The sequence below is a fragment of the Equus quagga genome, chromosome 20 (genome assembly GCF_021613505.1).
Source record: "Equus quagga isolate Etosha38 chromosome 20, UCLA_HA_Equagga_1.0, whole genome shotgun sequence".
Taxonomy (NCBI): domain Eukaryota; kingdom Metazoa; phylum Chordata; class Mammalia; order Perissodactyla; family Equidae; genus Equus; species Equus quagga.
This window is the reverse complement of record NC_060286.1, coordinates 34323204-34336111: the sequence shown is the minus strand read 5'-3', so window position 1 is coordinate 34336111 and position 12908 is coordinate 34323204. Positions and strand designations below refer to the sequence as shown.

The window sequence follows — 12908 nt, the reverse complement described above, 5'->3', positions numbered from 1 at the left end:
GGATCCCAGAGGCAGATAGCACCAGTGAGACGCAGTGCAGGAGACGGGCAGAGGAGGCCTTTTGGGGCGAGAAGAGCAGATGGCCAGGCAGGGGCTCCGTTGGGTCTGTGTTGCCCTCATGTCGTTAGAAACCATACCTGGGGCGTTGCCTTCAGGGCCCCTCACCCCCTGCCTTTCATGCTCCTCCGGGGCACAGCTCCCCATTAGGTGCATGAGGACATGCTGGGCCCTATCATTTGACCCATAGAGAAGACCCTGTGGTGAAGCCTGTCCCTGGGCAGCCCCACCGTCAGAGATGCTCCACAAGGCCTATGACTAAACATGCACCACCCCACAGCCACGCCCTGGGGAAGATTTCTCTAGTGCTCTTTATCCTGGTGTGTACTTTCAGGCAAGTGTCTGTAAACAGATAGTGTTCATGTGGTGTGGTAGGTGCTGTGATGGGGCTGTGAGGCCCAGGGGCACCTCTGTCGTGGCAGGAACGTGGGGGCAAGAAATCCCAGCCCGCTGCAGAGGTCAGCTGTGTCCTAAGGTCAGGAGCCCCCGTGGAGCCCTCCCAGTCCAGGCCTGCCTGGGGTGCCAGCTGTGTGCTCCATGCCAGGCCCAGGGGTGGGGAGTAGGAACGCTTCAGAGCAGCCAGAATCATGTCCCCAGGACCTATGCTCCCCTCAGTGGCATCAGTACCTACCTGCCACCTGGCCCTTCCCACCGCCAAACAGTTGCTCTGTCTGTCAGTGCCATGGGGTTTTCAGGATGGTTGGGTGACAGCATTTGTTGGTGTGACTAGACCAGCCTGACACAGAACAGGTCAGTCTGCAGGGAGGTAACCCTCTGCTCTTCACACAAGAACTTTGGTATCACAGAGACCCAGAACTGGGCCTGGCTCTTAGCACTGGCAGCTGTGTGACTTTGGGCAGATTCCCCAGCCTCTCTGAGTGTCTGTCCCGCACTTGTAACTGGGTATGTGGTGGTGGTTGCAAGGATAAGGGACTTGCTGCATGTGCCGCCCCGGGGCCTGGCACAGGAGCTGTTTGATATGCTCTTGTGGAACCAATTGCCCTCTAGCCTGCAGGGTCACTGCGGAAGGGATGGGGGTTCTGGATCCAGGTGAGTGCCCTCCTCCGGAGGGGTCTTGACCCTCCGGTATGGGGTCAGTACCTTCAGGGGAGGCAGCTGAGGGTCTGAGTCTGGCTCCAGGCTGTACACACGTGCGTGCCCCCGTCTCTCGCCTGTGCTCCCTGACCCACAGTGTGCTGTTTCAGGGAGGGGTTCCTCTCCTCCAGGGTGGGGTCAAGGACAGAGCCTCCAAGAACAGGACCTGGAGGGCTGGAGACTCCCGGGGGGCTCGCGTGTGCTGCAGGCTGCCTGCCTCCCGTGAGGCTGTTAGCGTCAGAGGGATGCGCCCCCTGGTGGGATGCCCTCCACAGCGTGAGCTGGTGCAGGGGCCAGGCTCCTCCCCTAGTTCCCGTTCCCTGGGGATGCTGGGTGCAGCGAGGACGGAGGGCACCTCTGTGCATGTGATTAGCTTCAGACTGGGATGTGGGGCTTTCGGTTGGGGTCCTTCTGGCACCCCAGCCTGCCCGAGCCCTTCCCTGAGTCCCCCAGCCCTTAGATCCTCTGAAATCAGGACGAGTTTACCAAATCACTCTGTTTTCGTTTTATGTTCACAAAACTGTTTGGTTTTTTGCTTTAAGCCAGTGAGAACACACTAGTTTGCTCCACAGTGGAATACTCCCCCTCTTTGTTTAAACCACTGAGCTAAAAGCTCAAAGCACCCCCAGAGCCACCCCGCTGTGGTTATTGATGCGATTTTACTGGCGAGGAGAATGGAGCTCACACCGGGCGAGTCCTCTGCCTGCGCTTATGCAGCGAGTGCCCGAGCTGGGGTCTCCTGCCCTTCGTGCTCTTGTCAGAAGGCTGAGGGGACGTTCGCTGCAGCATACACACACGTGCACACACACACACACACACACACACACATTGTTTCCCTGTGCGGCCTGGATCTCTACTTCTGCTCCGCCCAGCCGAGCGCCACACACACTAGGTGGTGCTCTGTGATGGGTGACGTGAGCGGCAGCAGCCAGTGCAGGCAGCCAGCTGTCCAGGCCCCGTGATCCCCTCCCAGCAGCCCCAGGCATCTGCTGGCTCTGTCCCGGGGCCCTGTGGGCTGGGGATTAGCCGTGGCCCCAGCACTGGCAGCTGGCTCAGTGGGCTTGGAGCAGCCCCGGCCTCAGCCAAAGCCGAGAGGTTTCCTCCAGCTGCCCCTCTGCTCTCCCGACCTCAGTTCCCTGCCTGATCCTCCTGTTGGAGACCTTTGTCCCTGGAGGAGATAGAGGGCCTGGAGCAGCATGTGGCTATTTCTTAAGCATCTGTATGGCTCACTCAATGTGTAAGAGGGCAAGGCTGGCTGCTGGGCAGACCCGGTCCCATTCCGGGCTTGGTCACTTTGCAGCAGGTGGCTGAGCTTCTCAGGGCCTCAGTTTGCTCATCTGTAAAAGGGGCATGATGATAGTGCCCTCAGGGATGCACTGTGAGGACCACACCAGGTGATGCATGTTAAAGTGGTCACAACAGGGCCTAGCATGTCCAGAGTGCTCAGAGGCAGCCCTTGTCATTACACAGGCTCTGACCCAAGGCTTTCCGGCTCCTCATCCATAGTCTTCTGCTTCCTGCCTCTCCCTCCTGGGTCTTTGTGGTAGAACCTCTAGGATGTCATAAGAGTTGGGTAGTATATGCCCCAGGGGCTCCCATTCCCAGACTACAGTGTGAATAGTGGAGTTGTGTAATGCACAGCCAGCTCAACCCTCCGTGGCAGGCCTAATGGTGCAGGATTTCCAAACCCCCACAGCAGGAGTGAATTGATCTCCAGGCGTTCTTCTCAAATCCCACTTCACTCACCCTGGCTTGAGACTCTGCTTGGGGAATCCTCATGCCACAGGGCCAGGGATGAGCCCTCGTGGTGGCACTCTGGATAGGTAATGCGCCCGTGTCCAAGGCTGGAGGGGTGGCGGACTGACAGCCCTTGGCCCCCTGTCTCCCCAGATGGCCATTGTGTTCAACCAGGAGGGTCTGAGCGCCATCCAGCCGCCCTGCGTGGTCCAGAATTTCATCAACCACAACGCCGTCCTGTACAAGGTGTTTGTGGTCGGCGAGTCCTACACCGTGGTCCAGAGGCCCTCGCTGAAGAACTTCTCCGCGGGCACATCAGGTAACTGAGCCTCACTCCACCTCCAGCTGCCCTAAGCCCAGGGGCACGCCTGGGACACGGCGTCAGCCATCTGTCCTTCAGCACTAACCCTGGCCACCCCGTGTAATTTCTGGAGGGAGGAGGAGATGCTCTGAAGGTTGAAAGAGTTGCATGCAGGACCTTGGAGAGTCGAGTGAAAAACCCCTGACCAGCAGATTGTCGGGGCTCCATCCACGGGCACCACCATAAACTGCAGGAAGCACCCGGAAGCTTTCTGTACCCCAGTCACTCCCTGGGACCCTACGCGTTAATGAGACTCACGAGGAACATGCTGGCGTGGATGATTGGCCCTTCAGGGAAGGAGGGAGGGAGGGAGGGGCCCTCGTATTTTGAGGGCCAGAGTGCTGACGATCTTATCATGTCATCTTTCTCCAACTGGGGAAACTGAGTTCTTGCTGCCTCTGCAGCTGCTGAGGTCAAGTCAGCACGCGGAACACAAGGCTTCCTGGCTGTGGGGCCGCAGGCAGGCCAGAGGTGGGCACAGTCACCCCACCGTGCCCCCTCACAGGGGTGAGGACCACATGGGTGAGTGTGTTTTGGGTCAGTGGATGATGGTCCTAAGTGTCCCTGTGATGGCCTCTGCACGGTGGTGGCCTCTGCACGATGCTGCCATCATTTGAGGCTTCAGACGGGGTCCTCTAGGGACGCTGAGGGCTCCAGAGCTCAGCTTTTCTTCAGCTGCTCACCTGACACCAGGTGACCCTTGGCCATTTGAAAAACTGACACTAAGATAAGGATTTGCTGGCATTGGGGCTGCTCAAAAGAATGTTCTGGTGCCTCCAAAGGCATCTCTAAGGCAAGTTCCGGAAACCCTTAGAACAGTGGCGGTAGCATCTTTGGAATCCGTGTAGCTTTCCACGAGGACCCTGTGGAGGACGGTGGATTGCCCTGGCGTGGTTTGCTCATGTATCTGTCTGTGCAAGGGAATCGCGCCCTCCCAGGATGAAACACCAGGCTGCATTCTCTCCATCTCAGCGAACAGATGTGTCTTCCTGAAGTCCCTGCGGGGGAGACTGCCTGTCCCCATCCGCTCCTCGCGCTGCAGGCCATCCTCTTGATGGAGTTCAGCTGCTCCGTCTTCTCCTCTCAGCCCTTCTCCCATTAACACAACACCGGGAGCCAACACTGGGAATGTGCGTCTCTTCTTGCTCCCTTCTGAGCACAGGCAGCCTCCCCAACCAGGCGTGGGGGCTCCAGGGCGCGAGACTGTGTTTTCAGGGCTCAGGACGTCCCCATCCTCACCCTGGTACCCTGGTCCCAGCCCCTGTCCACTGGGGTGGTGGAATGATCTGGGGGTCAGGGGACAGACGTCTGGAGGGGTCTTTTTGTGTGTGGCTGTCTACCGGCAAGAGGCATCTTATAAGTTGTGGGCTGGAAGAGGCTGGGCCAGTTTCTCTCTCAGCCCTGGGAGCCACGAGGGGTGGTGTAGGCTCTGCGTCTTGTGTCTGAGGACAAGCACTCCATGTGTGTGTGTTTCCAGGTGGGCTACTTACCGTAAAATGCAGACCGGCGCCAAATAAATGAGCAGGTAAACACACAGAGCTAGCAGAGAGATGTTTATCGGGCTCAGGCAAGCTGAGTCACTTTCATTGTGTCCATCCGTCAGTCCCCAAAGCCGATTCCATGTCCACTGTCTTTAGGGCACCAGGCCAGGGAGCTGCCATGGGCTTTGGTCTTTTTACACGCGTGTTCTCTTTCTGGATGAGGAGCACAAGGCGACAGCGCCCCTCGAGCTGGACCGACTGAGTGGGGGCTTTGGGGCTCCGGCCTCTTCCCGCCCCCACCCATCTTTCTGGTTCCCCTCATCCAGTGTGGTGGCCCCGGCTTCCCCTGTCCATGCAGGGAGGTGGGGCGCCCGGACTGGGATTCTCCTGGCTCTGGAGCAGATATGAGGCCATCAGCCTCCCTGCTGCCACTGCTGAGCTCTTATGATGCTGTTTTGGTCCTCAGGTACACGTTTGGTTTTCACATGCTCACGTCTCTAACGTCAGGTGTGCCCTGCAGCCAGTGGCATCTGATAGTTGCCTCGGCTGGAACTAAGGTCAGGTTCTTATGGAGGAGTTGACATTGGCCTGTGTCAGCCAACGGGGACACTTACATTCTCTGCCTGTGGTTCCCAGTCTTGGGGAGACTGCTCCCCTCACTCCACCCAGTGCCAGGGTCAGGATGGACACGCTTCTCCGCTCCCCTTTCCGTGCTGTGGGTTTGTTCTTGTTTCCTTACCCTGCGGACACACCACCGTTATCATGCTCTCCGTCCTGGGCCTCTTCCCTCTCAGGTACGGAGAAGAGCAGTACTACCTGCCCCACGGAGCAGGTCTCGGCAGATTTTTTCTGCAAAAGGCCAGAGAGTAAATATTTCCAGCTCCGTCACAATTGTTTAATGCTGCTGTTGGGGCGTGAAAGCACTATAGACAACTATGTAAACGAAAGGGCATGGCTGCGTTCCCATCAGACTTTATTTACAAACGCAGGTGGCAGGCCAGGGCTGGCCTGTGGTCCTGTTTGCTGATCTCTCGTCTCGAGCGTGTGAGGTTTAGTAAATGCCGTGTTTCCTTGAACCTGCCACGTGCCCAGCCATGTGCGAGATGCTGGGGTCCAGCAGGGAACTAGTCGGCCAGGTGTCCCGCCCTCGTGTGCTTATATCCTAGAGGGAGAAACCACACACCAGGAAAGAAGTAATCAAGGGATTAATTGTGGTGTGAGATGAGGGGCTCCAGAGGAAGCAGTGGGTCCGGGGATACCACTAGGTGAGGGGAGCTGCTTGGCCAGCATGGCTGCGCTGCACAGCTCATCTTTGTCTCAGAACTGCAGCAAGACCCTGGCTGCCATCTGCGGCACTATGACATGCCCTGCTCTCCGGAGAGAGACACAGAGATGAAACGGATAAAGCTGAAGAAAGTGGGGCCACGGCTCATGGCTGCACCGCTGACTTACTGGGATGTTTGGGGGTTCAGCTCGTCATTTATTCTTCTTCTTCTGGACGTTTTTCTCAACTGTAATTTGGGGACAGAAGCAGCCGTATTCCTCACTGCCCTCCCTCCCCTGCAGGCGCTGGTGCTGGTTCTTCACCGGGCTCTCAGTGTCTCGGGAGGAGCGCGGGAACAGAGTAAAAGGCCCTCCAAATCTGGTGCTCCCGTAGTGAGAGTGCAAGAGCCTGGCCAGGTCTGTCTGTAGAGGGACTGGGCATCTTAAAGCTGCTGCAAGGGGTGCTCTGACCCCTTCTGACCCGTCCCAGCTTCCCTCAGTGACCTGGGCCAGCAGCCTCCAGCCATTCCCACCCACTCTGGCCCCTGCTCAGGCCGTACATGGGGAGTCGCTGAGCACGGAGTGCTCACTCCACCCTGCTGAACAGTCGTCTGACCAGAGCCCCTGGTCAGTTAGCCGGGAGAAGTGAGTCCCCTTTGAAATGATCCACAGTTTGTTTTTAAAGATTGGCAGCTAACCTAACATCTGTTGCCAATCTTCTTTTTTTCTTCTTCTTCTCCCCAAAGCTCCCCAGAACATAGCTGTATATTCTAGTTGTAGGTCCTTCTGGCTGTGCTGTGTGGGATGTCACCTCAGCATGGCCTGATGAGCTGTACCATGTCTGCACCCGGGATCCGAACTGGCGAAACTCTGGGCCGCCAAAGCGGAGTGAGTGAACTTAACCGCTCAGCCACAGGGCTTGCCCCTGGTCCACACTTATGATTGAATCTTCTTGCCACAGGAAGTTGTTGGGTGACATGGTGTGTCCAGTTCAACGGGCACTGGGTCAGCCCCTCCGAGTGTCCGCCCCTTCCTTCCTGGCGTAGCTAAGCACCCGTGGTATTCCCTATGGTTCCTGCAGGCTTCCCAGCCTCCCTGAGCTGGGCTGTGAAAACCTGCTCTGGGTGGCCCTTCTCCCCCAGGCCAGCTCTGCCACCCTAGCCATTGCCCTTGGGAACCCAAGGGAAACATGGGAAGCGCCAGGAGGTGCCCTGAGCTCCGTGGCTACAGGGTGAGAAGGTGAGCAGTGCCTGCAGAAGGCCAGAAGGCCCATCCCAGCTGCTCCAGCCCTGCTCCGGCCCGTGGGGCTTGCCACCCCCCAAAGGCTTGCTTTTCTCGGCTCTCAGCACCCAGGAGCAGAGATCAGGGGGGCTGCTTGGCCCAAGCCCTGCAGGCTGTTTATTTTCCCCCGGCTCCTTCCCAGGACCGTCTCCCGTGCACCCCGTCTGGACTGGCTCTGGTCGGAGCGGTGGGAGGAGTGTCAGGCACACTGGGGCAGCATGGGGCCTGTGTAGTCCACTAGCAGGAAGGATGCCAGTTAGACCTCAGCACCTGCCTGCTTGGCTCCGCCCGAATCACCTCCTCGTGCATGATTCTTGCGACCCTGTAATCCTGGAGCTGGTGGGGGTCATGGGCAGCCAGAGCAGGTGCCCCCTCGGCCTGGCCCCTGGCACACAGTGGTGCTCAGCCAGGGTCCTTCCTGTCCTGTGCTTAGGGGCCTGGGTCCCAGGGATGAGCCTGTGTCCTGGGGGACGGGAGCCATAACGCCCCACCCCAGAAGGATGGATGCCGAAGCTGCCCAGGCCACGTGGGGTCTGGTGGCCCAGGACGGCCCCATGCCATTCTTGGGGGGTCATGGAGTGGTGACAGACAGGCTTTTCTGCGACTCAGACCGAGGCTTGTGGTTTTGTGATTCCTGCATTCGTGTGCCCACGCTTCCACGTGCTCGAGAACCTGTTTCTGACCGACAACTGTACTTTCCTTTCCCTGGGACAAACAGACAAACCGACTGCGTATTGCTCTCATTATCCTGCGGGCTGGTCTGCCTCTCCGGATACCCTCACGGGGCAGGGGGAGGCAGGCATAGGTCGAGGAGGATGGGGTGGGAGGAGGCGGAGCACCTTTCAGGGGCTGTGCCAGCTTCCCAAGCCAAACGGAAATTACTCTGGATGCTTTCTTGGATGGATCCTACAGAAGCCCATGTCTGACTTCCTCTTTTTTCTCTAAATAGTTGGGAAACAGCAGAGCCCCTTGTATTTTACACACTCAGCTGCCAAGTGGCAGCCTGGCCATTTCTCAAGGGCTACCCCAAAAAGGAGTCCATGGGTGGATACAGGGAGGGGTTGGGAATACTGGACTAAATGGCATTCTGGACCTCAGCCCTCTGGGCCTTTAATACTCGGGGATGCAGCGTTTCCTGCTAACTTGGCCCCCTTTCTGGTGCCCTGTCCGTAAGACACACTAGACCCTTTGGGAATGGGGCCCTAGGGATTGGGGGATGTGATCTGACGTGATAATGTAAGATGGTAGCAGACTCATTGCTATATGTGAAGAAACGGGAGCCCTGCCTGGGCATGTGTCTGTCCACGGTGTAGTGTCTCCTTGGGATGGGGGTGCCTGGCTCGCTGGGGCCCCAGGTGGCTGCTGCTGGACCCTAGGCCTGAAGGCCACCGTGGCCTGTGGGTGGGGTGGTGCTGCCCCCTGGTGTCGGGTGGCGGAGTCGCCGTCCCTGCCTTGAGCTGCTAACTGGCTCCTTCCTGTCTTTGCTTTTTCAGACCGTGAGTCCATCTTCTTCAACAGCCACAACGTGTCGAAGCCAGAGTCGTCGTCCGTGCTGACCGAGGTCTGTCTGTCCGCCATGGCGGCCTGGCATGAGGCTGCCCTCACTCAAGCCTGGGCGTGGGGCCAGGGCTGAGCTCTCCATCTAGGCAGGGTGGGAGGGACCTTTGCCCCCTGCCAGGGGCCTAGGGCAGCTCCATGGACCCCTCTTTCTGCTTGCTTCGGGCCTTCATGCTGACGGCCATCGTAGCCATGCCCGTTCACCACCAGCTGCCTTTAGATGGAAGATTTTCTGACTCTTCTCCCAGCATGAGGAAATTTCCCTGATCACGAGGAATTTGAAGACCTGCTTTCTAATCTGCCTTTTTCCTGACTAACAAAAGGGGTTGGGGGGGACCTCACCTCAGTTTTCCTTTGCCTTTCCTTGTCCATATGCGTCCAGGAAGCATTTGCTGAGAGCCTGTGTGTCCACAGGGGTTGGGGTGGTTTGTGTGGGTGCTGGGCTCTGGGCTGCTGCTCAGTAAACGCTGCTGTGTGTCCATCCTGGATGCCCCACGGGGTCGCAGCCAGGTGCTGAAACAGCCTTGCAGGGGCGGGGCGGACAGCTCCACTTTCCCCAGGGGGAAGGCTGTGCTCGGCGAGGTTAAGGAGTTTCTCCAAACTCACAGGGCTCTTCATTCACGGGCAGAGCTGGGATTTGACCCCAGATCCATCTGGTTCCAAAGCTGGGTCTTCCAGGAGTTCAGGGCTTCGTATCTCACTGGCAATGGCAGAGCAACCGTTGCCCAGAGCAGTTAGAAATTGCCACAGGGCCAGCCTCTGCCGTCCCTCTTGAGTCTCGCAAGCCAGCGGCCTCTGCTGCCACTTCCCCTGAACTGGGAGCCTGGTGTCGAGTCCCCTGCTCCCGAGTCATGGCCATCCTGGCTCTTCTGGGAGGATTTGCTTGTGTCTCCCTCCCTGCCCGGAGCCGTGGCAGACCCCCACCCCCCAGGCCTCACTCCCCTCGGTTCCGGGTCAGGGGCCTGTGTTTGACTTACTGCCTCCTGCCCCCGACCCAGGCCGCTTGTCTGTTTCTTGTTTGTTTCTGGGTCCTTTGAGGAGCCAGCTGGGTGCTGAGGGGGCCGGAGGGAACACCAGCGCCCCTCAAGATGTTGTTAGACATTCCCCAGGAGCAAGTTCCCTGGGCAGGGACGCTTGGAGAACAGCCAGATTTCCAAGAGAACCTCTTGGCGCCTGGCTGTGCGCACTGCAAGATGTAAACAGGGGCTCTGTGCCAGAGAAGGTTTTCTGTCCTTCTAAGCTCCAGAAACTTGAGGCCCGCCCAGTGCCACAGGGCTCCTTCCCAGACCCCATTCAGGAGGGAGTGGGCGTTCCACAGACTTCCCAGGAAGCTGGCCCTGCCAGTCCCCTTGCACAGCATGGGGCCGGTGGCCACTGGTGCTGTTAACTGATGCCAGAGGGTCCCTGTGAGGGCTGTAAGCAAAGCGACCTGCTGGAAGTGACCTTGAGTGGTCACCTCGCCACTGCTCGGCCAGTTTCTCCATCTGTGAAATGGGAAAGGGTCAGCCTAGCCCTGCTTCCGGGCCTTCTCTCCACCTGCTGCTGTCGTCGCCTCCTTCCCTGAGGCAGCCAGTCACCCGGGACTGACAACACAAATAGAAGAAGGAAACGCAGTCAGCAGTCCCCTTTCTGTTTGGGACATAAGCCCCTCCTGTACACCTGCAGGCTGGCCTGGCACAGACAGCTCCATTCCAGGCATGCCCCTTCTCATCCTCCTGCCCCCGGGGGCCCTCCAGTCCCCTCTCGCCTCCTGTAGGGAGCCCTGCCCTGGCCCTGAAGCCTCGCCTCCCTCCCGGGCTGGATGTCCCCAAGGGTGGACCCAGCTCCCACACTCAACTTGCAGGCCCCCAAACACTGGTGTAGGATATTGGACACCAATGAGGCTGCCTGGGGTCAGACTCAAGCTCCACAACATTCCAGCTGTGTGGCCTTGGGAGAGTCCCATTGCCTCTCTGAGCCTCAGTTTCCCCATCCTGCCCTGAAGTGTGGTCAGGGGATTCCAGGAGCTACTAGATGAAAAGGGCCCGCAACTGAGCCAGGTGTGCAGTAAGTGCTCCGTCAGTGTCAGCTGTGAGGGGCGACGAGGGGGACCTGGGGGATCCACGTGAACACCCCTCACCTCGTCCGTCGCCTCCTTGTTTTCCAGACCATCATCAAATCCTTTGTGTTTATGACCCACGGGCAGGATTTCCAGCCCTTTATCCTGTCCTAGGGTGGCTGTTTGGTTTCAGATGATCAAATGGCTTCAGAAGGATTTCTGAGATTCCTCAGCTGAGCTGAGAAAGTGCTTTCGTAAACAGCATGTCACGAGGCTTTGTAACGAGGCAGCACCCTTGCTGCCAGGCCTGGGCTGCGGGCCGCAAGCCTGAGTGCCTTAGGGCCTCACCACAGTCTGCGGTGTAGGGAGCTTTCCTCCCCATTTATCAGGGTGAGAAAACAAGACCCAGAAGGGTACGTTCAGGGCCCCACAGGGGAATGGGCAGCGCAGAGGGGCCTCTGACGTGGGGAGGGCCCTGGGCCGCAGCACCCGTGGCCGAGCTGCTGCATGGGATGGTCTCTGACCCTCACCTGTGATAGTGAGCAAGAGGCAGGCGCCCACCCAGGCAGGCAGGTGCTAAGTGATGAGGACCTGTCACACCAGCCTGGCACTGCCCCTCAGAAAGTGTTTCCCCAATAAGATGCCACGGCAGCAGGGTCTGTTGTGCGGAGCCAGCGGGGGTGGCCCGGGGTGGGCTCCCTGCTCCTCATGTGTCTGGAAGTTCCCCACTGGCCACTTCAGCACCCTGTGCTGGGGTCAGGGCCCTTTGTCCTTGGTGCCCAGGGGTCTCTCCCCACCCCTCCTGACCCAGCCTCACTTTTTTAAGAAGTTGAGGTGAAATTCACATAAGATACAATTAGCCATTTTAAAGAGAACAATTCAGTGGCATCATTTAGTACATTTATTATGTTGGACAACCACTACCACTATCCAGTTCCAAACATTTTCATCACCTCAGAAGAAAACCCTGCACCCAGTAAGCACTCACTCCCCATTCACCCCTCCCCCCAGCCCCAGGCAACCGCTGATCTGCTCATCGGCTCAATGGATTTACCTATCGGGACCGTTCATATTAATGCAGTCATACCGTATGTGGCCCGTCATGTCTGGCTTTTTTCACTTAGCCCGGAGTTTTCAAGGTTCGTCTGCGTTGTAGTGTTGTATGTAGTAGTCCATGAATTGCAGTCCGTTGTGTGGATGACACAGTTTGTCCGTTCGTCTGCTGATGGAGACTTGATTTGCCTCCACTTCTTGCCTGTTGTGAATAACGCCACTGTGAACATGGTTGTACACGTGCCTCTTTTCAATCTTTTGGGCACATACCTTGGAGTGGAACTGCTGGTCAGGTGGTAATTCTGTGCTTGACTTTCTGACCCAGCTTCACTTTGCTCTCTGCTGGACTAGCCCCAAGCTTCCCCTTTCGCCCCCACAAGCCCACAGCCCCCAGGACTGGGTATTTATTGAGCACCTGCTGTGAGCCCTATTCTGGCTGACTTAGAGGTGACACGGTGCCGTCCCTGCCCTGGAATGCAGGTGGAGCACCTCCTCCCAGATGGGCGCGTGCTGTCCCCCCTCATCAGTGACCTCATGGCTCCTCCCAGCAGTCTGGGACGGACGCCTCATTGGTCCCGTTTTGCAGATGAGCAAACTGAGGCACAGAGAGGCCAAGTACTTTTCCCTAAGACCACAGAGCTAGGAAGTCACAGTTAGGATTCGAATGCAGATCCCTCTGACTCTGAATCCTTCCCAGTGCAATGTTCCCCGTCCTTGGACGCCCTGGCCAGGGGCCAAGCTCGAGCCCAGGAAGACTTGTGTGCCTGTTCCAGGCCAGCTGTGACGAGCAGAAAATGATCAACGTAGGGGGGAGTCCAGGGCAGGGTGGGAGGACTGTGGGCTGGGCCGGCCCCATTAGCCCATGGGAGATTTGCTGAAAGCTGAGCTTGGCCCCCAGGAGCTGGGTGGGAGTGGCAGAGTGGCCTCCGTGGGGAGGCCCATTCGTGTGGGCTGTGAGTTAGCGTGGAAGCCCTGTAGGCAGCCA

The 12908-nt window shown here is 58.2% G+C and overlaps 1 protein-coding gene across 1 annotated transcript in view; it reads left to right on the top strand.

The window, feature by feature from the left end:
• Window positions 1–12908, top strand: part of ITPK1 (inositol-tetrakisphosphate 1-kinase) — a 172451-nt gene that overhangs the window by 152164 nt on the left and 7379 nt on the right. The window contains exons 7-8 of the mRNA XM_046647695.1: window positions 3043–3208; window positions 8769–8836. Coding sequence (XP_046503651.1) covers window positions 3043–3208; window positions 8769–8836 — 234 coding nt within the window. The remainder of the gene's footprint in view (window positions 1–3042; window positions 3209–8768; window positions 8837–12908) is intronic.